The sequence below is a fragment of the Melozone crissalis genome, unplaced genomic scaffold (genome assembly GCF_028551555.1).
Source record: "Melozone crissalis strain CALT ecotype California unplaced genomic scaffold, PUWL_Pcris_2 ptg000013l_1, whole genome shotgun sequence".
NCBI lineage: Eukaryota > Metazoa > Chordata > Aves > Passeriformes > Passerellidae > Melozone > Melozone crissalis.
Window position 1 is genome coordinate 32,910,346 of NW_026535791.1, and position 25,180 is coordinate 32,935,525.

Consider the following 25,180-nt stretch of genomic DNA (forward strand, 5'->3'; position numbering starts at 1 on the left):
ACTTATCAGAACATTCCTGTAATATTAAATATGTACAAACTCCCCATATAAACTTCTGGTCACAGAAGAGAATAGTGGGGCGCTTATAAGAGTCTCGAGAGACTGAGTAGTTCTCTGCTGTTCACCTTCCTCTTGTGTTCACAGTTTATTATTTGCTAATTTGGAAATATAATCATTCCTGCATGCATGGGATTTGAGAAGGGAGTGTTTTACTGCTTTAGACAGATGATTTTCATGGTTATGGAGAAAGGTTTTACATCTTTTGTATATCCTGTGTTCAGAGTAACAGTCTGTGTTCAAGAGCTGGGATTATCATTCATCCCTCAGGATTAAAGTGGGACTAATTTCCATGGCTTTCTTTTAAAAGAAACATACTATTGGAACTGAAACAAAAATTTTCTCTCCTTGGATGGTCACAGCAGATTGGTGCTCTTGGTTTTCCTACTCCCATCCCACTCTTCATAGACTCCAGTGTGGAAAAGAGCTGTGGTTTTGTCACTACTAGTAGCCAACTGAAAAAATAGTTTAACATTTGATCTTCTTGTCAAACTGGATTTGGCAAGGAATTAGAAGACATTTGGTAAATTGAATAGAGAATAGGGATGCTACTTCCAGTCTTCAATAGACAGTACATGACTTGTATTGCTTTTCTCTCCTGTACCTCTTTTATGTGTTTGATCTCTATTAGTAGAGGGTGAGGGAGCCCTGTGAGAAGTTCTGAAACTATATACAGTATTCAGAAGTTAAATGAAAGGTACACAAGAGCAAGAAAATACTACAGCATGGCCCTCACCATTACAGGAGGAAGATTGCCCAGCACTGAACATTTGCTGCATTGGCATTGCTAACTGCACAGGTCTCTAGAAATATCAGACTGCAGGCCAAGTAATACAGTGTGGCTCATGTCCACACCACTTAGGACTTCTTTCTAGAGCAGGATGGAACATTCTTTTCATGTACTGCTTGGCTGTGTGTGCACTCTTGATTTTACATGATATTTTTTAAATGCATTTTTTTGGTCTGCAATAATAGGAAGGCTGCACTGCGCCTGCTAAAATAAACCCAAGGTACTTTGCTGTATGCCATGGGGTGTCAGAAGGATGAAGGAAATGGGAAGCTTTAAGGAGCAATATTGAAAGAGTGTGGAGAGTGCTGAAGCTTACAGTTTCAGCTATACTGTTTTTTCAGAGTGGTCCCTGTAGTAAGCCTGTCTACAGAACCACACAAGCATTCTTGGAAAGAACTAGTAGGAGTGATCTGAAACACATCTGGGAGTAAGCTATTAATTGTATTTCTAGTGGTAAATATGCATAAATAAAAGGAGATGCATACACATTTATGTCATGTGACTACTAAATCAACATTAAACTGACATCAAAAAGAAATGGAACATGACATCCAGTTTGCAGAGGCATATTTTTCATTGTTTGTACAGGTTGTATTTTTTTTTAAGAGTTCATTACTGTTAGCAGAAATTTATTCTATGATATAGATTGCATTCATGCTGTGGAAGTTAGATGAATGCATAATAAAAAACATTTTATCTACTTGCAAGAAAATAGTCTCTGGACAATTAAACCTCTGGAGCAAACAGAATTTGATCTTATTTTCTACAGCGGGAATTCAAATGCAGCTCTTCCAAGGCAACAGTATGGAAGTTATAAGTAAATTTGTAACTGAGATAACCAAGATGTACATGTGAAATAGCAAAACTAATGATGATTGGTATAATAGAGTGGATTGATGAGCTTGTCACCATCAGCTCCCTCAATATAAAATGGAGAGAGGCACTTTTTTGGCAGGATTCATGCCCACATAAATATTTTTGCGTGATTCATTTTCCCATAAACATCTGAAATGTGTCAGATGAATCATACCTTAAACATCCCATAAGTTTCTACTGTTGAGAAAAAGAGAATATGGCATTTAGCTGAGGTGGTAGCTGAGATGAATCACTACCCTGTACACTTACGTGACAGGTGTGATAAACAGATGTGATCTTTATCTGCTGTCTTGAGGATTTTGAGTTTGGCATTGTCATTATTTAGTGAATATCAACTGCTTTCATCAGTATTGACATGCATGCCTTTAAAGATACATATGAACTGGACAATATAAAATTGAAAGCTCTATAGTGAACCTTTTACTTTATATTGCAGAGGTGAAATGTGTTTTAATAGATGATATCACAGTTTATCACTCTAGGGGCATAAATCAGATACTGATGCAGATCCATTGAAAAAAGGAGGAAAGGGCAAAATTTTCCCACATGTCCTATCAGGATCCCCTAGAAACAGTTAGTTTTGTTCAAGCTCATCTATCACCCATGTTGATCAGTCTATTATCAGGTAAAGGACCCCTGTGTACAGCTAGGGAGCAGCACTTGTAAGATGTAAGCGTGTTCACTTCAGGATTGTTTTCCACATGGTTTTCATTGATTGGTTTCGTTTGTCAACATACACATTCTGAAGTGTGTATGTTGACATTCTTTACTTTGGATTTCTAGATGTAGCAAAAGACTGAAAAGGGTGAATGTTTTATTTTTTGTTAAACAGAAAATGAGGAAACTAGAGCATTTTAAACTTCTTAGCTTAATTTCAATTATTGGGAATAAAAAGATAAATTATTTAGAAGCTAAAAACAAGGGCATACCAAACAGTAACAACGAAGCTGTATTTACTGGTAACAAGTTGGGTTAAACTTATCTAATTTCCCTGTAGAGAAATGGATCCAAAATGTGGGTATGTGAAAAGCACAGGTGTTAAGTCAACTGGCTTTTCTAAGTCTCTTTATGATGTTCAACGTGGCATTCACATAAGTAATTTGGGTATGATCTTCCTTAAATAGCCACTAAACAGCTGCTAAAGATTTTGTACATGTTCATTTGATTGGTTAGCAAGTGTTCACGGTCAGACTAGAAAAAGGCATTTCAGATGTGGTTCTTAGGCAGGTACAGACACAATTTTCATCCCTGTGTTGAATGGTGAAGTAATCAGTGTGCTCTCAGTGAGGGAAGGCAGCAAGAGCTCTTTCCTAGGGTGGAAAATAGAGCTAGAATTCAAAATGGGGTGTATGTGAATTCTGCACTGAGGCAGGAATAAGACTGAGTTGAAGACTGAAGAAGGACTGGCTCAGCAATTGTTCTGTTGAAATAATGTATAAAGCTTAGTGTTTCCCACCGTAAACATGACTTAGAGAAACCGTGCGATTCTTAAGTAGTTTAGCAAAACATTTTTATAGCAGCTAGTCAGGCAGAGCTGAATTTGGAACTCCTAAATATCCAGCATGTCCACTTAAACACATAGTTTATGCAATTTAGACTTCCTTTTTGCTAGTATTTAGAATTAAGTTCAACTGCATAGGGGCGGAATGTGCTCCCCTTATGACTGAAAGAAGATTAATCCTTTTAATAAAAAGAAGAGGAAAGATTTTTAACATTTTTCAGCAGTAAGATTCATCTCCCAGTTTCTCTGATCTAATCACCCTCCTTTCTCTGTATAAATAGAGGAGAAAAGCAGTATGATTCATCTCATTTCCATGTGGACATCTAAACTAGGTCAGATGAATCATGCCATCATCCTGTCTACTGGTAGCTGAGATGTGGACAAATCTGCTATGGAGATGTATTTGGTCTTTAGAGATGTCTACTGTCATTTGCAGAGGATCTAATCTGAAATAACTAAGAGGAGGAGGAAAATAATTAGTTCTCATTGGTAAAAGCAAATGAGAGTATGGTGAAATACTGGAATGATTTTCTTGTAGGTTGTGGCTTCTCTGTTAATGTGTGTATCTTAAGGATAGTTTAGATTAAGATGTTAAAATATAAGGTCATAAATTAAGTTGAACCTGCTCTGGGTTTAATGGATGGATTAGAACACATCTTAAGTGCCTTCTAGCCTTGTGTTTCTACATGGTTTCATTCTTTAGTGATAGATCTTCCAGTCCTATGTAATCGAGGATACATAACTGTAAAGGGAGTGGGGAGGTAATGATCCACTTTTCAGTGATGCCAGAAATGCATAACTTTTGTCACACTGCACAATGGGGCAAATCACATGATGGGGTAGGAATTACTGTGGGCTTGTAGTTTGGAAGACATGTATTTCCATCAGCTAATATCTCCAGCTCCTTCCTGGAAAGCATTCCATGCCTTGAGAATGTGTGAGGCAGCAGTGCTTGCAGGACAGGGCTTAGCAGAGCATCTGCAAACATTGTTGGGGTGAAAGCAGGTAAAGCTGGACTGTGACAGTAGATAATGCACTGACTATACTCATAATCTTTCTGAAATGAAACTAGCATCATTTAAAAAGGCAAATTATCTTTTGTGTATTTGAAAGGAACTTGGTGAAGTCTAAAGAGCATTAAGATACAAATTTTAAGAGAATAATTTAATTATATTCAGCCCATACTCAATCCATATTTATGCAATTACACAGTAGGAAATTGATATGCATATAAATCTAACATCAATTTTTCTCTGGTCCATTGAGTGAGCTCTGACTGTATATTAATAGTCATAAAAAGGCATTATGCAAAACAAAACCAGAAAATAATAGGTGGGATAATAATCTCATTAAAAATGTATAAGTGTATTAGTATTTAAAAACAGGATGTAAAAATTTTCAGAGTAGTCTACTTCTTGAAAATGTGTGTAGACTATTGGAAGAAATCCAGACTAAATGAAGAAATCTTGGGTTTGATTTCTTCCCTGTTGCCATGAGGTCAGAGAGCTGGACTGAGAAATCAGATGGGAGATCCTTTGTTCTGCTGCCTCAGCAGAGGGAAGGCTTGGAGATTCATGGCCTGCAGGAGTCAGAAGGGGTCTCAGTGGGACCTCAACAATTCCTCTGTTCTTTCATTCTAAGTGCCAAAGCTACTAGCAACTCTGGACCATTTAACATGTATTATTTTATCCTTATTTTTTCTAAAGAATGAGTCATTAGTTGTAGAAATCAATTGTATTCAATCAGGATTCATACTGGAAGGATGAATTGGAGTGAACTGTTCCAATCCATACCAATGCTTGATTTTAAGATGTTATCATCAAAAGCAGCTGCACAGAATATTTCCTACGTTTGTCATTTTAGAAGCAATTACTCCTTCCTGGGATTTCCCTAGAGTACAAGTATCTTCTGAATTTCACTTAACTTAGATCAACTGTATGTGCTTTCCTAGCTGGTTTAGAGAACTGGAGTTTTACATTTTTCACAGGGGCTATTTTCTGCTTCTGCTTGTGAATGAGAACATTTGGCTGCCTGGTTATTCACTTCATTTGAGCCTTGTCAAGTGAGAAATGCTGCATTTACTTACCTGTCTGAAACTTGGAAGTGCATACTTCATTCTTTCTTATATCATGTGCCAAAATAGGTACTGAAATACATGGCATAGACCGAAATGCCTTTTGTATCACCTGTGTTAAGCAGAATTTTGCACGTATCACTAATCATGAACAGTGATAAGGTCACTAATCACCAATATACCAGAGCTATACATAGGGACATACAGTTTTTCTTCTTGATATCCAATATTTACAAAGGAATACAGAACTAACTTCAGTGCAGTATAGATGCAGTCATAAAATTCATTGTTCTTGCATCTTCCATGAAAAACATGGATGTTTGTTCAAGAAATGAAGACTTAAGGATCTTTTTTTCATTTTTTTTTTCCTCTTCAGTAAATTTGAAGTTAAGCAAAGTGAATTGAAAGATAATAAATCCGTCTAATCCCTTACCAAACTCTCTTGAGGATCTTTGGAACCCATTACACGTAGTCATAAGTAAACAGTCTCCTTAAATTGCTTTGACTTACTGGTCTGATAATTTTTGGTGTTGAGTTCCTCTGACTGTCAGATGCAGGAATTCACCAAATCTCAATCAACACTTAGAAAAAAACTGTGAGATTAAATAATCAGTGATACAAAATGAATATATTTACTTGTTTGATGTGCAAGAAATGTTGATCCATAGTGTTGCATGTGCTAGAACCTGATTGACATTTCACTTTAATTTGTATACCCCCCCCAGCTTACTGAAGATGAGTGAGTATTGTCACCATAACACTGGGAAAATTGAAAAAATAATTAGAAAGTCAGGTTTTAAACTTTTAGACAGAAAGACAAAAGCTTCATCTGATGTCTGTCATCATCGTAGCTTTATGGAAATCTTCATGAAGTTGTTTTTTCTTTTCAAGTGCAATTTCTCTGTGATTCCCAAATAATTAATTCCTGTAAAGGTAGCATGTATAGACATAATGCTTCAGCAGCTCCCTGGAACCAACCATATATTTCATTCTAAGAAAAGCAGATTACAGGTATGAAGAGGAAAAAAAAGATTTGCATAAATACATAAGAAGTTTGTAATTTATCTACCGTTAAGACCACTTGATAGAAGCTTGATCATCTAAGCTCTTTATTTGTATAAATTGCAGTACTGAATTATGTTTAAGGACACTTCTCTTTATGCCAGTTCCCTACAAAAATCTTAGGGCTTCAGTGTCACATCCCTTTATAGTAAAAGTGAGAGGAACAAGCGCTTCCAGTGAGCACTTCATCTCAGTCTAAAGTAGTCAGAAAGATGAATCATGCCTTAGAAGTGCTTCTTAACTCACATATATATAGTTTGAAAATTATATGAAATGAATTTATCTTTCTAATCTGTTAATTTTCTCGCCCTCCTATCTCAACATCATCCTGGTATAAATTCTGAATAATACCGTTTTCATACATCCAAGATTACTTGCAGTCCTTATTTATTATGGCAAATGTGTAAAAATGGTTATCCTAAATCGATATCAATTTAATGTCCTTTTGCAAACCATGCACGGCAGTTTACGTTAAAATATTTCCAAACAATTTTGTTATAAGATACCAGTTTTAAAGCTCTGATTCCCTGGAATGCCCTGCTTGCAACTCTGAGCATATTTGGTTCCACAGCAGTAAGCAATCTATTCAGAATTTGGAAATATTTCCTCTGGGAAAGTATTGCCTTGAGTGCAATGCAAAATCCGAGAGAACGCAAGCAGAATTCAAGAGGAAAAGAAAATGGTTTGGTTGAGCTCTGTTAATTGCTAGTTATTTCTCTCCTGGCACCATAGAAAACAATCTGCTCATGTTGCTTCCAAAATGACAAGATGAATGGTTCCATAGTCAGCACTATTAAAAGGATGACACCAGACTGAAAAGTAAAGGACAGAACAGTTTTGAGAGAAAAGTGGAATCATTGCTTATAACTAGATAAAATGGTAACCTTGCATTATTCATTCATTCTTTCATTCATGTGATAGACATTCAGTATTAAAACATGATCTGTCGAGGTAAGATTAAATACTTTATATTCCAGTTGTGACTTAGGAATGTGTTAAATAACAAATTCAAAGGCTAGATATTTTAAAATCCACAGCAGCAAGTTTCACTGAAAAGTTCAAAAATAATCTTCTGAATCAATTGTGATGATTTCCATTAAGTCATAAAAAAATTAATGTAACTCCAAAGAACTGGATAAAAAGTAAATTTATTCCACCATTTTATTGGAAAACAAAACAACAACAAAAACCAAAACAAAAAACAAAACCAGCAAAATCCCCCAAAACCAAAAACAAACAAAAACCCCCAACAAAAACAAGCAAACAGACAAAAAACCTGCCAAAAACCCCCAAGCAAATGACAAGATTTGGATCATCATGTCAAATCACTGTAACTTGACCTTTTCCATTGTAGGGCTGTTTCTCAAGTGCATACCTGAGAAGATGGAGAAGGAAAGGAAAACACACCTGAATTTGCTGATTTAGAAAGCAAATTCTACATAGCAAAATAGTTTGTGTCAGGTTTAGTCAGGAAAAATTAACACTGCGTTATGATACTGAGTTGATTATAAAACAAGAATGAGAAGTACACTTACCAGTTCAGACTAGTGAAAAGATGAAGCACGAAAATGAGTGAAATTCATCTTACCTGGCTTTGGACATTTCTCTACATTCTATGTATTGGTTGACTTGGGAATGAGTTTCTTATGAGTTCTCACAATTTCTTTGGGGGGAAAAAAGAAGAACACACGTTACATATGGATTTGAGACAATTTGCTATTTCATTTCAAAGTGCAACAGTTCTTTTTAGTGTAAATAATGCTTATAGCCTGAATTATGTATGATTATGTATGATTGCTAATTCCTATTAATATTCCAACTAAAGCTGTCCTATGCCAACTTCCTTGTGTCCTGATGCTAAGAAAAAATCCTCAACACAAGCTCCAGCTAAAGAGAATACAGTATGACTAAACCAAACTCCAAATCACAGGATATGTAGGAAACTCCTTGAGTATATCAATAATATGCCACTGAACACAGAGCAACTTAGGCAATGGTCAACCAATTCTAATTCAAGTTTGTTGAATGTTTGTGTTTTTCTCAAAGACAGCTAAATTAAATTCAAGACCAGAAAAGACCTGGCAAACTCTGAAGTCTGAGTACTTTGAGCTATAAAAGCCCGAGGTGCATCGCTGTCCTTTGGCAACACAAAGTTGGTTATGTTACAGGTTTCATCTGTTTTACCTGTTTTCTTACTGACTTCATTGGTGAGTCTGCAGTCTTTGAAATGGATTAATTTGAAATTTGTGTTAATGAGGAGCATTTTCAGTGAGTCCCAAATCTGTTTGACTGTCACTTAGCCTATTGATCTCTCTCCCATATAACCTTCACGGGTAATGCCCTAATGAGTTCATTCTTTATAATTCATTTATATGTCTTGAAGACATGATTCTTCCAGCTCAGTTTTCTGATATTCTAAATGATTCAGGGATTTTGCATTATATCTGTCACTTGCTAAATAGGAATAAATACACTGAATTTTCCAGCTCTCCATAGTTCTCTGTTTGATGTATTTAAAAAAAAGATAGAATTAATGTAATGCTGTGTGGATTAATTTCTTCTCCACTATTTTTTTTCATAACTTTTGAAGGCCTTTTGCTTACCTGGCTGTAACTTGTACCTGAGACATTTGTTGTGACTCTGGAAGGACAGTGCATGCAAAGTACATTTGATTGCACTATAAATCTTTAAAAGAGGGAGTATGATGCTTCTGGTTTATTTGTGCTACCCATACACAGAAGGAAAACCTACAAGATCACCAAACATCAATGGCAGCTGGCAATATTTTCCCATAGAATTTTGTAAAATCATAATAAGTTTATAACATTTGTAGGTTTTCCAGGTTTGCTTGGATTTAGTTCTTGATTCCTGTATATTATGGGCTGACCCTTTGGATAGTCCAGGCTCATCAATTTTGGATCTCCTCTCTACTGTGAAAGGCAGTCTTGCTAAATACAATGTCATAAATCAAGGATGGATTTTTAACCTCTCTGGTTATAATTTATTGAGTTCTATCTGTTACCCTAAATATGAATTAATTTATAATATGTAATTTAGGCTGGTGAATTATTGCCAAATTATAAGACTTCACAACTTGTTGGACCACTACTAATACTGGATTTTTAATTTATTAGACTATGTCTGCATTATGTACCATATGTACTTCAAAAGGTAGTGCTCAGCATTTAGAACCATGCATTTTCTCATTTAGCAGACTTATAGAACACCTGTGTAAAGAAAGGGTAAAATTTAAAAAATGTAGTTGTTTTATAACAGCAAATAGAAATGTATTTCAAATTATACTATAGGTTTCTAAGGAACCTATAGTATAAAGACACTTTGCCAAAACTATTATGGATGAGAACAGGGCTGGTTTAAACCTAATCCAAATTCTACTTCATTCTATGCAGTATTTCCATTAAATATGATTAATGTCCAGGAATAAAAAACTGGAATAATTCTCTTTGTTCTAGTAAACAAGTCATGTGTATACTTCTGATTTTTATTTTAAACCCAATTATCCACTGGACTAATTGATACCTTGGAACTTCTTTGTAATTTAGAACTACCCATGGCTCCAAGGAACTGAAAGGCTAAAGGAAGAGAGCAAACCCTTTAAAGCACTGACCTGATAGTTATTTTTACATCACTTTGTAATCACTTTGTTAAACACACTAGTATAAAAAAATAATGTATATGTACTGATATGAAGTATCAGCTGAAAAAATGCTATACATAAAACAAACAAGTTCTCATCTATAAATTTCTTAGCCTCATGTTTTTTTCTTAGTAAAATCAGGAAGAGGAATACTACTGTTCTTAAAAAAAAAGAATTGGTTAAAATATTGACAGCCCTGAAATTTGATTTAGGAATGTACAAACAATTGTTTTAATTGTCACCAAAGAAAAACAAAATTGACATGTCATCTGTGTAAAAACTAGACATTATTAATAGTAGGGTTACACAAAATAGCTATAGGATATTGTATAGCAGTTAATATGATGATCTCATAAATTATGGAGATAAGAGACACTGACCCTGAAGATTAAAACTCATTTGTTAACAATAGAAAGAGCTTGTCTAGCTCATCTTAGTTATACTTAAAATGTATTTTATATGTATTACATTTATACTGATTGAAAAGTCATCACTACTGCTATGTTGCTGAGTAATTAATGCTGATTATATTAGTCTCAGCCCAGAGATTTAAACGATAAACACACTGCTACAGTTTGCAGTATTGAACCAGTATAACTGGACTTGTCACTGAAGTTTCAGAATGTGCTGTTAATGACATAGATTGCCATCGTAAGGTATTCACAGGAGCTATTCAATATTGAAAGTAAACATAGGTGTGATTTGCTGTCTGTCAGCAAATTTGCTGAGAGCAATACAAATCTCTGAAATAGCCATGGTTATAGAGTAGAAAATGTGCCAGTAGAAAAAAAAAAAAATAACGAATTCTGTAAGAAATCATAAAATGACAATTAAAAGCATGATGCAGAATTGTAAACACAAGTGGCCAGTATCATCACATTCTATTTAGAAAGGCAGAAATAGTCAGTAAATTATGTAGTTGCTTATTGTGCTCATTCATCGGGGGGTCGCTGAGGCACCAGAAATATAGTTCAGTATTGAAGATTTGTTATTGTTTAGACCACATTGTAAAATCTATTGATTGTCCACATGCAGCATGATTTATTCTTTCAACTAATATTTGTGCTGGTAATAGGATACTGCAGCCATGGATTGTAACAGACATTTAGATCACAGATTTTATGGTTTCCATCTAGGAAAGTAATAATAAAAAAAGATTTAATTTTCTTCACATTTTATTATTTTAAGCCATCTAAACCTAGAATCAATTTTACTTCATTTTTTTGGTCTTTGCTCTTCTAGGCTGCTCCAGGATTTTATATAAAGGGTTGTCAAGTCTGTGATAACTAGTTACCTAGCATTTAGTTCAGTGGTCTCAGCACAGCCATCTAGTATCATTTCAAATGCAGAATGTTTATAATAAAGAGCCTACAGATATGACACAAGACCTGCAGAACACAAATGACCTTTTAGACAGGCAAATAAAAATGGCATCTACCATTAAAAATGCTATCAAACACTCTTAGGCGACTAAATAAAATTTCTCTGGTAGGCCTGCTTGTTCTTTGCATTCCTTATTTCCCCCAGTAAAAATGAGATATATTACAGTTAGATATTTAATAATGTCGGGCTGTAATTTAGTTTCCTATGTACTCCTGCCTTCGTGGGATCTGGGTGTCCAAACTGCCTGTACAGCTGGTGGAGATCTCATCCTTGGTTCAGGTGCCTTAAAGTGGGCATCTTGATCAGTTTAATCTGCCCTGAGTTGTTGTGCCTCCTTGTCTGCTCCAGAAGGAAATGGGTCTCCCATAGCTCAGGGATGAGGTGTGAGGGGCTGGTGGAGGTGTTGGGAGCTGCAGAGGTACTCAGCTGGCACTTCTGCATGTTTTCTCACAGACTAAACCCAAGAGGCTTTTCTGTGTTGAATAGGTCTCCATTGGTGGGAACCTAGCTTCATAAAGGGTACTGACTTTAGGAGTATGACTTTTGAAACAAATTAATCTCTTTGATTTTTGGCATTGTCTCTTTGACATTATGAATTTGGCATCTATGAATGATTGTAGTGAAATTCACTTAAGGGGAAGTTCACATATGTATGTGACATAGCAATAAAAAAAAACCCCAAAAAACCACACAAGTGAGATGCTCTTTCTGACTCCTTACTGTGAGCTGTCAACACTTTTTTCTTACGTGTGTGAATGCTAGAAGAATAGAAAAGAGAACAGCAAATTCAATTTAAGAGTGGCGTGAAATACGAAACTAAGACTTACAGATAGCGGAGGAATGATTGTGATTTAGAAGCATGTATCTCTCTTTTATTGGAGAAAAGACGGACTGAATACAAAGTATATGTGATCTTTTCACAAGGCATGCAATTTCAAACTCTCTGCAGTCAGCAAGAATCCTTTCACTGACCTGAATGGAACAAACACTTTATCATAATATAAGGCTCTTATGCATAGATATTTGTAAAATATGTGGTAGCCAGTCTTGTCTTTTTTACATTTATTCTGGTTTTTCTACTATACTTTTCAGTCAGTGACTGACCAGCAGACTTCAGATTGTTTCAGAAATTGCTTGACATGATTTCACACTATTTGATTCTGCCTGTATTTAACATCACTGTTTGGACAGTATTAACTGTACTTCATGCTTTTCCTTACTTTATTTTTACAGTCTTATTTAAAAATGAATGGGAAAAAAAATACATGAAAACTTGTAAAACTTGAAATAAAAGTTACTGAGCTGTAGCCATTCAGTGTATAAAATGGGTTAATATTTGTAATATGTCTTTCTGTGTTTCTGTTCTCAACTCTAAGCCAAATTTCTTTTTCATCCATATATTGCTTCATTGCCTTCCCTAAAGTGCAACCTTCTCAGGCAGATCTAGGGAATTCCTCAATGTAAACATTCTTTTTCTGTTTTGAAAGCTGATGTTTTTCCTTACCTGCAAATCATAGATCAAGTCAGAAGAGGATATTTTTCCAGTATACTTAAACTGCTTTATTAAACACTACTCAGTGTATTTAAGGATTACCATCTAAAGTGTGAAATGCAAGTTTGTCCATTCAGGCTTTATTCATTATCCAGTTTTTGAGGCTCAGCAAGGGATTATCCATCAGTTCCTGAGGAAAGCAGTTCTTGACCATACCAATTGCCAGACGAAACAACACTGCTTAAAATCATGTTCTTATGTGTGTTTGGAACAACTGCTTCCTCTGGAAGACACAAAATAAAAGCTGATCTTTAAGAGTTATTAAGTTTTAATAGAATTGAACAGTTGTTTATATTGTTTAATGTTAATTTTGCCCATCCATTTAGGATGGTAAGAGGAATGGCATTCAGCTCTCATTGCAGATTGAGTCGTGAGATGAGAGCTCATGTGTTTATATGCATAGACAGATACAATAGGACTTTTCTGTATTTTGTAACTTAATTACTCAGTTTACAATTATTTCCTGTTATATATTTTTGTTAAGTTGTGTTTAGTGCAACCTGCAAAGAAAATATGGATTATTAATTGTGTTGTAACATTACATGTAAAGTGCTTCCCTATATAGGATTGACAGTTGTTGTAGTTTGTGCGAAGTTTGTCTCCTCAAAAATTCTAACGCAAAAATTACTTTGTGATATATGTAAATTGTCCTAATATAATTGTTTTATGTTCTTACTCTAATTTCTTTTTTTTAAAACCTTAAAAACAATGATTGATTGATTGATTGATTTATTGCAGAAACCTTTGAAATGCTCATCAGACTGGCTGAGAATTACACCAGCACACTTTTCTGCAATGCGTATAGAAACATGGCTGCTGAGGCTGCTGTGCACGTGCAGGAGTTTTTCACAGATGTTGGGCTCTTCCTATTTGGCACAGATGCCAGCACAGAGGAATCTGTGAATAGATTCTTTGACACCCTGTTTCCAGTAGTGTACAACCATGTGATTAACCCTGGTCCGACTGACATTTCCCTGGAGTACGCGGAGTGCCTCCGAGCGGCGAGAAGAGACATCAGGCCCTTTGGCAGCGTTCCCAGAAAGGCCGTAGGGCAGATGGGACGATCACTCTTACCCAGCCGGAGGTTCTTGCAGGCTCTGAACCTGGGGGTTGAAGTGATCAACACGACAGACCACCTGCCCTTCTCCAGAGAGTGCAGCAGGGCTTTGCTGAGGATGCAGTACTGCCCCCACTGCCAGGGGCTGACGCTGAGCAAGCCCTGCCTGGGCTACTGCCTCAACATCCTCCGGGGCTGCCTGGCCCACCTAGCAGAAGTTGATCTCCACTGGCAGGGCTACATCCAGGCCCTGGAGCAGCTCTCAGGAGCCCTGAGTGGAGCACACAGCGTCGAGCACGTGCTGCTGAACTTCCATTCCCTCGTCCACGACGCTCTGGTACAGGCTCGGATCAACGGGCCAGAGGTATCTGAGCAGGTAAGACGCTGGTTTTATCCACACTCAGGGCAAACACGAAAGTAGGAAAGGTGTCACTGATAGCTGTTATTTGTTTGGCCATTTTTGTGGTGGGGTACACATTTGTATCTGAGTTCAGCTTTATTTGACTAAGCAGTTTCTGGGAGCACAAAAGATACTTTTCATGAACATAAGAAAATTGTTTGATTATTATCTTATGTGCACGTTATGATAAATGTAAACAATCCTTATTTTAGATAGCTCTGGCCTGCCTTAAAGAACCTATGACTTTGCATATATTATTTCCATAATCTTGGAAATTGGAATATTTCAGAGGAAGCAGCACAGTTCATTTGGAACATGAAATAAGTCCTATCTTACAATTAAGAGAAAAAAAAATTGTGTGAGAGCTCTGTTAGCTGTGAATGTGTTAAGAATTTTAGGATACTGTTATGGAAAGTGGACACTATTTAACTCCACTTTAGGGGAAAAAAGCTAGTATATATGCTAATTTATGAGGGTAACTACCAAAATCCAAATTTTTCCTGTATTATATTTAATCCACATTTTTTCTTGTATTATTACATGCAGACTTCACTGACAGTGGCATATTCTGTATTAAGTACTGGATTGGATAGCTTGGTTTGGGGAGACGTCTTTAGTTTTCTAGTACACCCTAAAGAGGGTGTCTGGGTGTCCCTGTACTGTGACATCAGCTGAGGTGCCAGGAGCGCTTCTAGGATGCCTCAAAACTGATTAGCTGAAGTTAAAGCTGTGTCTTCTGTTCAGCAGCTGACATGACCTCTGACAATAAACAGCTTAGCCTAATATCAGAAATAGAGGTGTCTTCATTTCTTACTAAAACCCAGATAAAATGGGTTCTTTATCCTGCTGTAATCTGTGAATAGCAGGGTTAATTTCTTCAGATTTCCCACTATATCAGCTTTATACCAGCCAGCTTCATGAGCCGTAATATCCTGCTGCTCAACTTCTTGAGAAAAGCTGTCATTTTTTTTGTAAAAGGGTTTTTCACTAACATTTTGACTCAAAAGTGGTTCACTGATGTCTCTCCAATTCCCAAGTTATTTCAGACCTACAGTTGCCTTTTAGGGAAATAACCTGTTGTTCCTTTGATTTCTTTGGGATCTTTGTTGCCTACCATTTCCAGGAACAAGCTAGAACAAGCAAGTAAAGGTTCAAGGGAAGGACTTGTGTTTCCTACTTCATCCTATGTCATTTAATTTGAAAAGTTTTAGACTTGGATTTTCAACAGTAAGTTGAAAATTGATAACAGTAAGTTATCATTGGCCCAGACTTAAAAATCTCTCAGCGCACTCATGTTTTCCAAATGACAGTTTTTACAGTGCAAAATAGTATATATTTCACTGAATTTTAAATGGGTGAAGAGCCCTCCACTTAGTGTTTTTGCTTAATGAAAATTCCATATTGATCCAAAATATAGTGCTTTAATTTGATATTCCTGAAAACTGCATGGCTTCCCTCTCCCCATCCTTCATTCAGTGTAAGAAATTTCTAAAAGTTCTATGTAAAGAATTTCTAAAATTTTATTTGTAATGATATTTGTTGCCAGTCTGTTTGTTTGAAGATCATGTGTTTACTAAGGCTATGTTAAAATCGTCTGATAATAGAAGCATTTCCCAGCTTCAAAACCCACATACTTCATTTTTGACTCCAACTGCACCAGACCTAGACATCTCTTTCACTTAATTTCTGTTGTAATTGACCAGTCCTTTCTTTCTTTGATCACTAATTTGGTCAAATAAGACTATAATGCAGTGTGATCCCTTGAAACATGGTTATCTAGTCAGCATATTTCATATTTTCCCATTTATTAGGTATCAAGACTTAACTCTGGCATGTAATAAATATAGTATTTCAGCTTTAAGAGGCAGAGGATGGGAATTTCATTGAAATGGGCTCATTAATATTTATTTTATCTTCAGAGTGACTCATGAACTGTTTCAGGTTTTGATAAGCAATTAATGCATCAGTGACTCTAACCAACAGGGAAAAGATGATTATGAGCAAGCAAATAATGGTTTGCTTAGGCACGCAGCAGTCTGCACTTTTAAAAGAGAATTTCATTACTTTTTGTGAGTTTTAAAGAAGCGAACAGAGAAAAAAAATTGAATGTTTGGAAGTTTCATATATAATTATGCAAGTGTTAATATTAGAATCCATAGAGTATCCTGCCTAATGATACATGTAGCTGTGCACTCTTTTTATTCATTCATTGCTGTTTGTGTAAATAACCATATGTAAAGGATTTTTTCTAACACTTTGCAGGAGTATTTAAATCTGATGTATATTCATGCTCTAAGCTCTGTGTGATGTGGAAAGAACACTAATGCCTATATAGCATGGCTTCCTTTTACAAAACTCTTTTTCTAGTAATTTACAGATTGTTCCATTTTCTGCTTGGGTCAGCAGAGCAGTGCCAACTCTGTGTCCATCTGGAATTTATCTTTCACTTTCTTGTTACTGTTTCAAAATTGCCTTTAATTCTGCCTCCCACAGCTCTGCTGACTGACAAATAAGTGCAGCATCTGTTCATCATCTCGATACCTGTGCATTATTTGATGCTGTTCTGCAGAATGTAGTGGAGATGTGTGGGCTGTGCAACTATTCATGTGTTTCTGTATTTTTACACCTACATATTGTCATATATTTAATACCACTTCTGTTCCTGAAGTCTATATATCTCCATATATTGCTCAATGCATAGTGTACCCTATGCTTTTTAGATGGAACAGAAATTTTTTAGCAAACATCTGTGTGAATGCTCGTGCAGATACAGTGTAATAGGAGTTTAAGAGAGCTGCACCATGCAAAACAAGAACAGTTGTATTTTTAGGATAATCTGAAGAAGGGGTTATGTGGTTCTTACACTCTGGATTACAGCTTGAAGTGCCCATTGTTACAGAGCAGCTGGAAGACTCATCCTGTGCTTCTTTTGTGCTCAGCCTGAGTTGCCTCATGCTGGTCTCTGAACTTGTGTACAGCCAAAGAAATCCTGTGGAGGGCACTGTACAGCCTGATGAATGCACAAGAACTTTATAGCACATTTAAGCCTTACACACATGTCAAAATCCCCAAACCAAAATACCACAACAAACCAAAAACCAAGCTAACAGAAAATCCATGGAAGTTTTTTTACAAGTTATAATAAATTGTTTAATGTCACCCCCATTCTGTTATTGAAACCACTGTCAGTGTTAAGATAGAAGGACAAAGAGGTATTTCAGCAAGTTCTACACAGTTTTGGTGTGGATGGAGGCTACTATCCCCAGCACAGGAGCATTTTCCCACTCCCTTTATGTATGGATTGATGTCACCACCCCAGGCCATGGAAGACACACTCCACTGTCACTTACAGTGTGATTCAACAGCAGTTTAATCCAGTGTCACCCTGGATTGCCCAAGTCCTGCTCTGGCACCATCCTCAGCTCTCTGTTCCCACCCCTTTTGTCTCTGTGCCTGCTGCCCTGGCAGCTGAAAGCCAGGCTGGCTGAGGGAGTGTCTGTGCTCTTAGCTAGAGTTTCGTTTTGCTGTTTGAGGACTTGTGCTGCCACGCATTGGGTGACCCACAAGGGAGAGGTTCATTGGAGTGGAGCAAACAGAGGACCTGAGAGAAGGGGAAGTGGGTCTGAGGTCAGGCAAAAGATGAAGGAAAAGGGGAAAGGAAAAGGAGAAAAGGGGAAGCTAAAATTCACAGGGCTTTATAGTTGAATCTTCCCTGCAAAATTTGCATATGAGTTTTGTTCTTGATTCCCAAAAGATCAATGGTGTCTGAGTTTAATATTGAATAAAAAGAGATGAAAAAGAATATTGATTAGTTGTTCATTGGCTATTCTGAGCACTGATGATTTTGGGATCTGAAGGAAAACGAAGTATGTGACCATGATACTAAAAGATACATATGCATATAAAAATGTGGGAATCAGAAACACAAAAAAAAGATCACAAAAACTCTGGCATTTCCATATTTTGAAAGTGAGGAATCTGTGCTAACGGTTTGGTAAAATTCTTGTATGTATTTTTTCTATGTAATAAAAGCCTACATAAATTCAGAATGGGATTTTCAAAAATGCTGTGTCTTCACTATGTTCTGAGAAATTTTCAAACAGTTGTACACAACAAAAATATCAATATATCTAAATATTGTGGAAGCTCTCAAGTCTGTTCTTCTCAGTCTAATCCTGGAAGAATATCTAAGTTATGTGTCTTCTAAAGAATAGGCATAATTATATTCTATTAAGAGAGACTTTTGTCTTGTTTTTTTTTTTTTTTTTATCAGCTGTCTAATATTGGAAAGAAAGCAAGGTCTTTGTTGGGACATAGAATGCTAGCAGAAAGAAGAATTTAATAGACTTTATTTCGAGCCCTATTTTTCTTCCTAGTTATTTTTGCTGGAATTGACTAGCTATAAACAGCCAGAATTGCTATAATAAAGTGATATCTTTAAAGAGAGTAAAAAGGATGAGACAGAGAAATACAGGTTAGTCAGCCTTACCTCCATCCCAGGAAAGGTGATGGAGTAACTAATCCTAGAAACTATATTCCAAACAAATGGAGAAAAAGTTGATTTGGAGTAATAGTTAACCTACTTGTCATCCTTAATAGGACAGCCAGATTGACAGGATATGGATAGGGCATTGGATGATGTCTACAAATTTACCAAAGCCTTTGAGACTGTCTCCTACAACATTCTTAAGTATAAACTGTCAAAATGCACAGTGAGGAAGACTGAAAAATGGATGGGTGGCTGGGCCCAAAGGATTGTCACCAGTAGCACAGCTGAGGCAAGTCATTAGTGCTCTGACCCCCAGGAGTTGATACTGGGGCAGATACTCTTTAATGTCTTCATTAATGGATGGGGTGATGGAACAGTTTACCCTCGGCAAGTTTGCCGACAGAACAACACTGGGAGGAGCAGCTGATACACCAAATGATTGTGCCATTCAGAGGAACAGATTAAAGAATTGACCTGAGGGGAATCTGATGAAGTTCAACAAAGGGAAAAGTCTTGTACCTGGGGAGGAGTAACCCCATGCATCAACAGCTGCTGGAGGCTGACTGACTGGGAAGCAGCTTTGGAAGAAAGGGCATGAGGCTCCTGGAGGACACCAAGCTGAACATGAGAAATGCGCCTGTACAGTAAAGAACGCTACCAGCCTCCTGGGTTTCATTAGGAAAAGTGCTGCCAGCAGTTTGAGGGAGGTGATCCATCCCTTCTCAGCACTGCTGAGACCCCATCTAAAGTGCTCTGTCCAGTTCTGGGCTGCCCAGTATGAGAAAGTTACGGAGTGACTGAAGTGAGGCCAGCCACAAAGATGAATATGAGACTGAAGCATCTTCCATACATGGAAAGGCTGAGATATATATATAGAGGTATCCCGTATATGGGGCTGCTGAGCCTGGAGACGAAGAGGCTCCGGAGGAATCTTATCAATGTGTATAAATACATGGTATAAGCCACTGAAGAGGAAAAAGCCAAACTATTTTCAGCCTTGCTCACTGGCTGGACAATAGGCAATGGGCAGCCATCATAACCCATGAAATCACAATGGAATGGGTTGTCCAGAGAGGTTTTGGAGTTTCAATCTTAGGAAATATTAATAACCCAACTAGATATGAACCTGGACAACCAGCTGTATCTAACCCTGATTGAATAGGGATGTTAGACTATACGACCTCAAAAAATTCCTCCTAAATAAATCTGATTCTGTGAAATGGTTTCGAAGGGGGTTGCATCAGGGGAATATTCTTATTGAGGAGCCAGCCATCTTTCACTCAGTAGCTGTGGTGGGATAGGACCAGCATGAAGAATCATGGACAGGGCAGGAACATGTCCTGTTCATGGTGTTCCTATAGTGCACTGGCTTCATCTTGTGGCTGGTGAGCATTGCCATGCAAGCATGTTGCTAAAACTGAATCCTCACAAGTCTGTATGCAGTGTCTATTTGTTTCACAGATCTTTGGTCAAAGCAAAAGAATGAATTGCTCTTTATACAATCCCTAAGTGTGGATAGAATTCCCCACAACAGGATGATAAAATTTGAGACTATTGGAGCGATAGCCTGAAGGTTCTCAGAGGAAATGGTAGCCAAGCTACCATTCAACTGTAGTACTTTGGTTCTCAAGAGAAGTGGAGGTATTGGTGCTAAGCTGTGGAGGAAAAATGAGCTTTGATTTAGAGCTTGGACAGATACTACCTAAATTTGACATTGTGGGAAAATTAATTATATTGTTCCTGTCACTAAATCAACCTAATATGGACTTAGCCTTGTACTCCTTTAACTTTCACTGAGTGTGTGTTCCCATTACCAATTTGTAAAAGACAACCCCCAAGTGAGCCGCTTGCCATAAATTTCTTTCATACTTAAAAAAAGACCAAAAAAACCCAAACCCTTATAATTTTCAGATTTTGGAATAAAATGGTGGAATTCTGCATAATGCTTTTGGCACATGACTGTGCCATCATAACTTTGCTGAATTTAAATTACTTGATACATTGATGACTTTAAATTACTTCACAAGATCAATAGAAACTGATTTGTGAAAACTGCTGAAAAGTAATTGGATTTAAAGTCTAATACAATTGTGTTCGAAAAGAAGATTCCTGCTTCAGCTAACACAGAATTAAGACCATCACCTTCCCTTTCTCTCCATTCAGATATGCATCCAGCCATAGCTGTGAAAAACTGTGCTGCTTGTATGACACAGTAGGACATATTTTTATATATATGTCATTTCTTAAATGTAACCTGAAGTAAGCCTATTGCACTTGTGACCTCCATCAAATTCAGATTCTTCTAGTGGTGTATTTCACTTCTCCATTGTTTCATAATGCATGGAAAAGCTCCTTGCATCTTTTAAAAAGTTTTCTTCTGAAGCTAAGCTGGGTTTTGTTCATCAGAAAAGAGAATGGAGAACTTTGAAAACAAAGTGAAAATCACCAAATAAAGTGTTTATAGCTTGTTTCTACCTAATGAAAAGTTGTTGTCATTAAATAGTAGACTTTATTCCTACCTGAACATACTTAGCAATTGGACAGCCCTTCCCATCTTTTTTTTTTTTTGATCCATCCATTCTATATATTTCAGCAGCTTGCGTTTACTGAGGTCTGGAGTATTCCTGTTATTTCTGGCATTTATACCACACACTATATATTACTACAAGTCCATACGCTGATTTTTTTGATCACTGAAATCAGTGTTTATCCAATAACAAGAAGATACCTGCTACAACATCTAACATAAAAATCCTGGCAATCACAACTCAGAGCATTTTGTGTGTTGGAATGGCAGTTCTATGCCTAATGTTGCTGGATAATCCTCAGAACTAGTGTCCTTTTACAGTGCAGTTGTTCTACTTTTTTTCTAATGTGTAGAAACAGGCCTTGAAATCATGCACAGAATATTGGCAGAGGCAATAATACATGCATAGTTAAGTGCACATTGTGGAGAAATGGGGTTATCTGCTCCTTTGATATATCCAGACTTTGTACTCAAATACAAATTGGAAAGACAAATTGGAAAGACAAAATATTTACACATTGCTGGACATCCACTTGTTGTCTTTTATTTTAAGGTTTGTGATACACTGGGAGATGTGTGGCAAACACTGGAAGCACTTGTTTTCATCAAGAAATTTTAAAACATAATAGCAGAACATGAAACCATGAAACCACAAAACCACAACTGTCTAAACAAAATCAGTTGCTATGTTCCTTAGCTTCTCAGAATTTAAATATGTGGTATCTCAGCTTTTGGTCCCACTTTCAAGGTACATCCTTTTCTATGACTCTTCTTTTTTTTCTAATTTTTAATGGAAATGACAGGGGACATATTTCTCACCTTCAGTGAGAAGACGTTCAAATACAGTGTCAATTTCATGTCTCACACTTTTGTGAAAAGTGCTTTTTTAAAATTCATTTGCTGAATTGCCCAGATTCCTCCTCTTTCTCTCCCATGGTGAAGTTACTTGTATGGGCTTTGGGTGCACTGACAACAATCCCGAGTCTCTGAGCCCCCTGCACTACCTGGGGGACTGAGGGGTAGCAGAAGAGCTGGAAGTGAAGGAATGAGATTTACCTTGAGATGAAGAAGAGAGAAGATAGGAAGAGGGTGTTCCTAGTCTGAACTTTGTTTTCCACCATTGTAATATCTTTTTAATTTGCAGTATATTAATTAGTCTTCCCCAAACTGAGGCTGTTTTGGCCATGACATTAATTGGTGAGTGATCTGCTTGTCTTAATCTCAACCCACAAGCTTTTTCTTCTTATTTCTCTCCCCTTGTTCTTTAGAGGAGAGCAAGTGAGAGAGCAGCTGGGTGAGCCTTCGCTCTTAGCAAAGTCCAACCCAGTTATCAACACACATGCATGGCTTTGGCAAGCAATGCTGAGTGGTGCAGGTTTACATGAGATTTGTTCAATCTAGACTGCCAAGTAAATAATGTAGGAGTAGATCATGGCATGCATTATGCATTTGGATTTAATGTGTTTTAAATGAACCCACTTCACAATTTGAAATTACTTGAAACTTGTTAAATTGTTCAATTTTGCTGCATTTTTTAAAAAAGATTTAGATCTGGTATGTCAGGAAAGTGTATGATCTTTAAAAAAGGACCTTTCCTTTTTTATCTTTTTTAGTAACAGAAGATTACTAAAATTTGGGCAAAATGCACACATCTGAAATGGCTTTTCACTTTCTATGTACTGGTCAGAGGGCACTCAGAGGTCTGAAAAATGTGGAGTAAGCAGTCTGGGCTGCCATCATGGTCTGGGTTTAGGTGATATGATAGACATCTAACTGTGCTTTGGCACAATGTCAGGTTTGCCTCAATGTGATACTGGGCACTTGGACTGAAGGTGAGAAAGATTCTCTCAGAGACTGAAAGTACTGCAGTCTGATTCTTCATATTTGCAAAAAGAGAAGGAAGGAGATTTTCCACTCCTTCTCCAAAGCTGAGTAGAAGGCATGGACAAGTGTAAAGAAGAGCACTAACAATCCTTTCTGTAAGCTGTGTATGTGTTTTTTCTCTGCTCTTTGTTTTTCATTGTGAAACAGAGGAACTTCATAGAGATGTACTGAGCTGGCCAGACTTCTAGTATCTCAGTTGGCCTTTAAATTGCTACCAGTTCTTTGTAAGGGAAAAACCTTTTTCAGGGCAAATCCAAGGATTTTGAAGCAAATGAGCTTTCTGGACTATTTTGGTCCCTGAAATGATATCAACATATATGAATAAGTGACTGTCTTGTACATTACAAAAGATCTTCAAGGAAAACTGTTTTTCCCAGGTACAAAGAAGAGAGTGAGGAGGCATTGAAACGCTTAATGTACAGATATAGCAAGCAGAAGCATTGATCTTGTAAGCTGCAATTTGGAATGGAGAAGAAATGTGTAGATTCTCTGAAATACTAACTAGATAGGGGTTTTTTCCCTCCTTTTTTTTCTGATGTTTTTTGGTTCTTGTTATCATGAAAAGGTGACCCTCCAGTTATAGAAAGAGTTATTGACAATGTCTAATGCTAAATGAAATAATGTATTACGACTGTTAATTTAAGTGAACACGATTTTTATTAGCCTACATACTTTTGTTATGTAATTTTGCTAACAAAACTGCTCTGCTCTTTACAATTTTGGAATGTAAATAGCAACCTGCAATAAAGTGTAAACATGTTGTGCAGATACAGTCAGCTTGCTTTGCTTTCACTAATTCTTTATGTATTATAAATTGAAATGTATTTTTTGTTTTAAGTGAGTTATGTGCCTGATAAAGGTTATAGACCCCCAGTTCTGCTTTCATTGACAATTGCACTTCTACTGAATTTCTTTTGGTTTACACAGGTGACTGTGGATAATTTTAGACCTAGATTTAAAGAACAATTCTGCCTGTGTCCTACAAGACAGCACAATGTTAGCCCTCTGTGTGAGAGCTGTATTTGCTGGGCACGCAGAAATATGGAGAAATAAAGTATAATTGAACCACAAGAAAGCACAAATAAATCAGTCAAACTACACACAGGCAGCTGATCTTTGGAAAGGGCTACTGCTGGTTTTATATAATTGTTTTTGGGAGGAGAACCACAGAGTGTTTTCACTGAACATAAATGGAACACCTTGGCATCCACTGAAGCAGACTTGGATCGAGAGAGCTGGCAGCCTCTCAGAAGAAGCAGTTTTTGTTGAACTGCCTTTGAAGAGTTTGAACTGGCAGTGCTGTGTTCTGGCTACAGGGTAACTTGGCTGAGAACATTTGGATTTCCCCTGACATTAAGTCGTTTAAAGTAAAAAAAAGAAAAAATAATTTCCTTCCCTTCCAGCTCCATTCAGGAGGAGAAACTATTTTTACTGCCAGACTTGCTGAGTGTTAGTCCCTCATGAATGGAGCAACAGAATTAAAACCATTTACAATTTTAGTGATTAAAGACCAGAAGACACAAATTAAAAGTATATTAAGTGGATCATATTTAATGGGCTCTTGGATTTCATTTTGCAATCCCCAACATGCAAAATTATGAAGGAAAGCAGAGATAATTAAACATTGATAAGATATGAGAACAGAGCTCTCAAGAACTTGGACAGGATTACTGATTTTGATAAATGTAGTAGTAGGAGGAGGAAATGTATCTCAGTCATGTGAAAGTTGGGAACTGTGACTCCTAGAATCCAACAGCTTGAACAGCAGTCTTTTACAAAATCATATGAAAAAAATCTGATTATAAAAAGCTGGTTAGCAAAGTCTTTGCATTTTTGTCTCTTTGCCTGGTCTTGACTGAAGATTTTGTGG

At 36.9% G+C, this 25,180-nt stretch overlaps 1 protein-coding gene across 8 annotated transcripts in view; it reads left to right on the top strand.

Annotated features, from left to right (window-relative positions):
* The window catches only part of GPC5 (glypican 5), a 588,801-nt gene that overhangs the window by 78,468 nt on the left and 485,153 nt on the right, over positions 1–25,180 (top strand). For all 8 annotated transcript variants that reach the window (XM_054271913.1, XM_054271916.1, XM_054271915.1 and 5 more), the window contains one exon: positions 13,692–14,386. In XM_054271913.1, the coding sequence (XP_054127888.1) occupies positions 13,692–14,386 (695 nt within the window). The remainder of the gene's footprint in view (positions 1–13,691; positions 14,387–25,180) is intronic.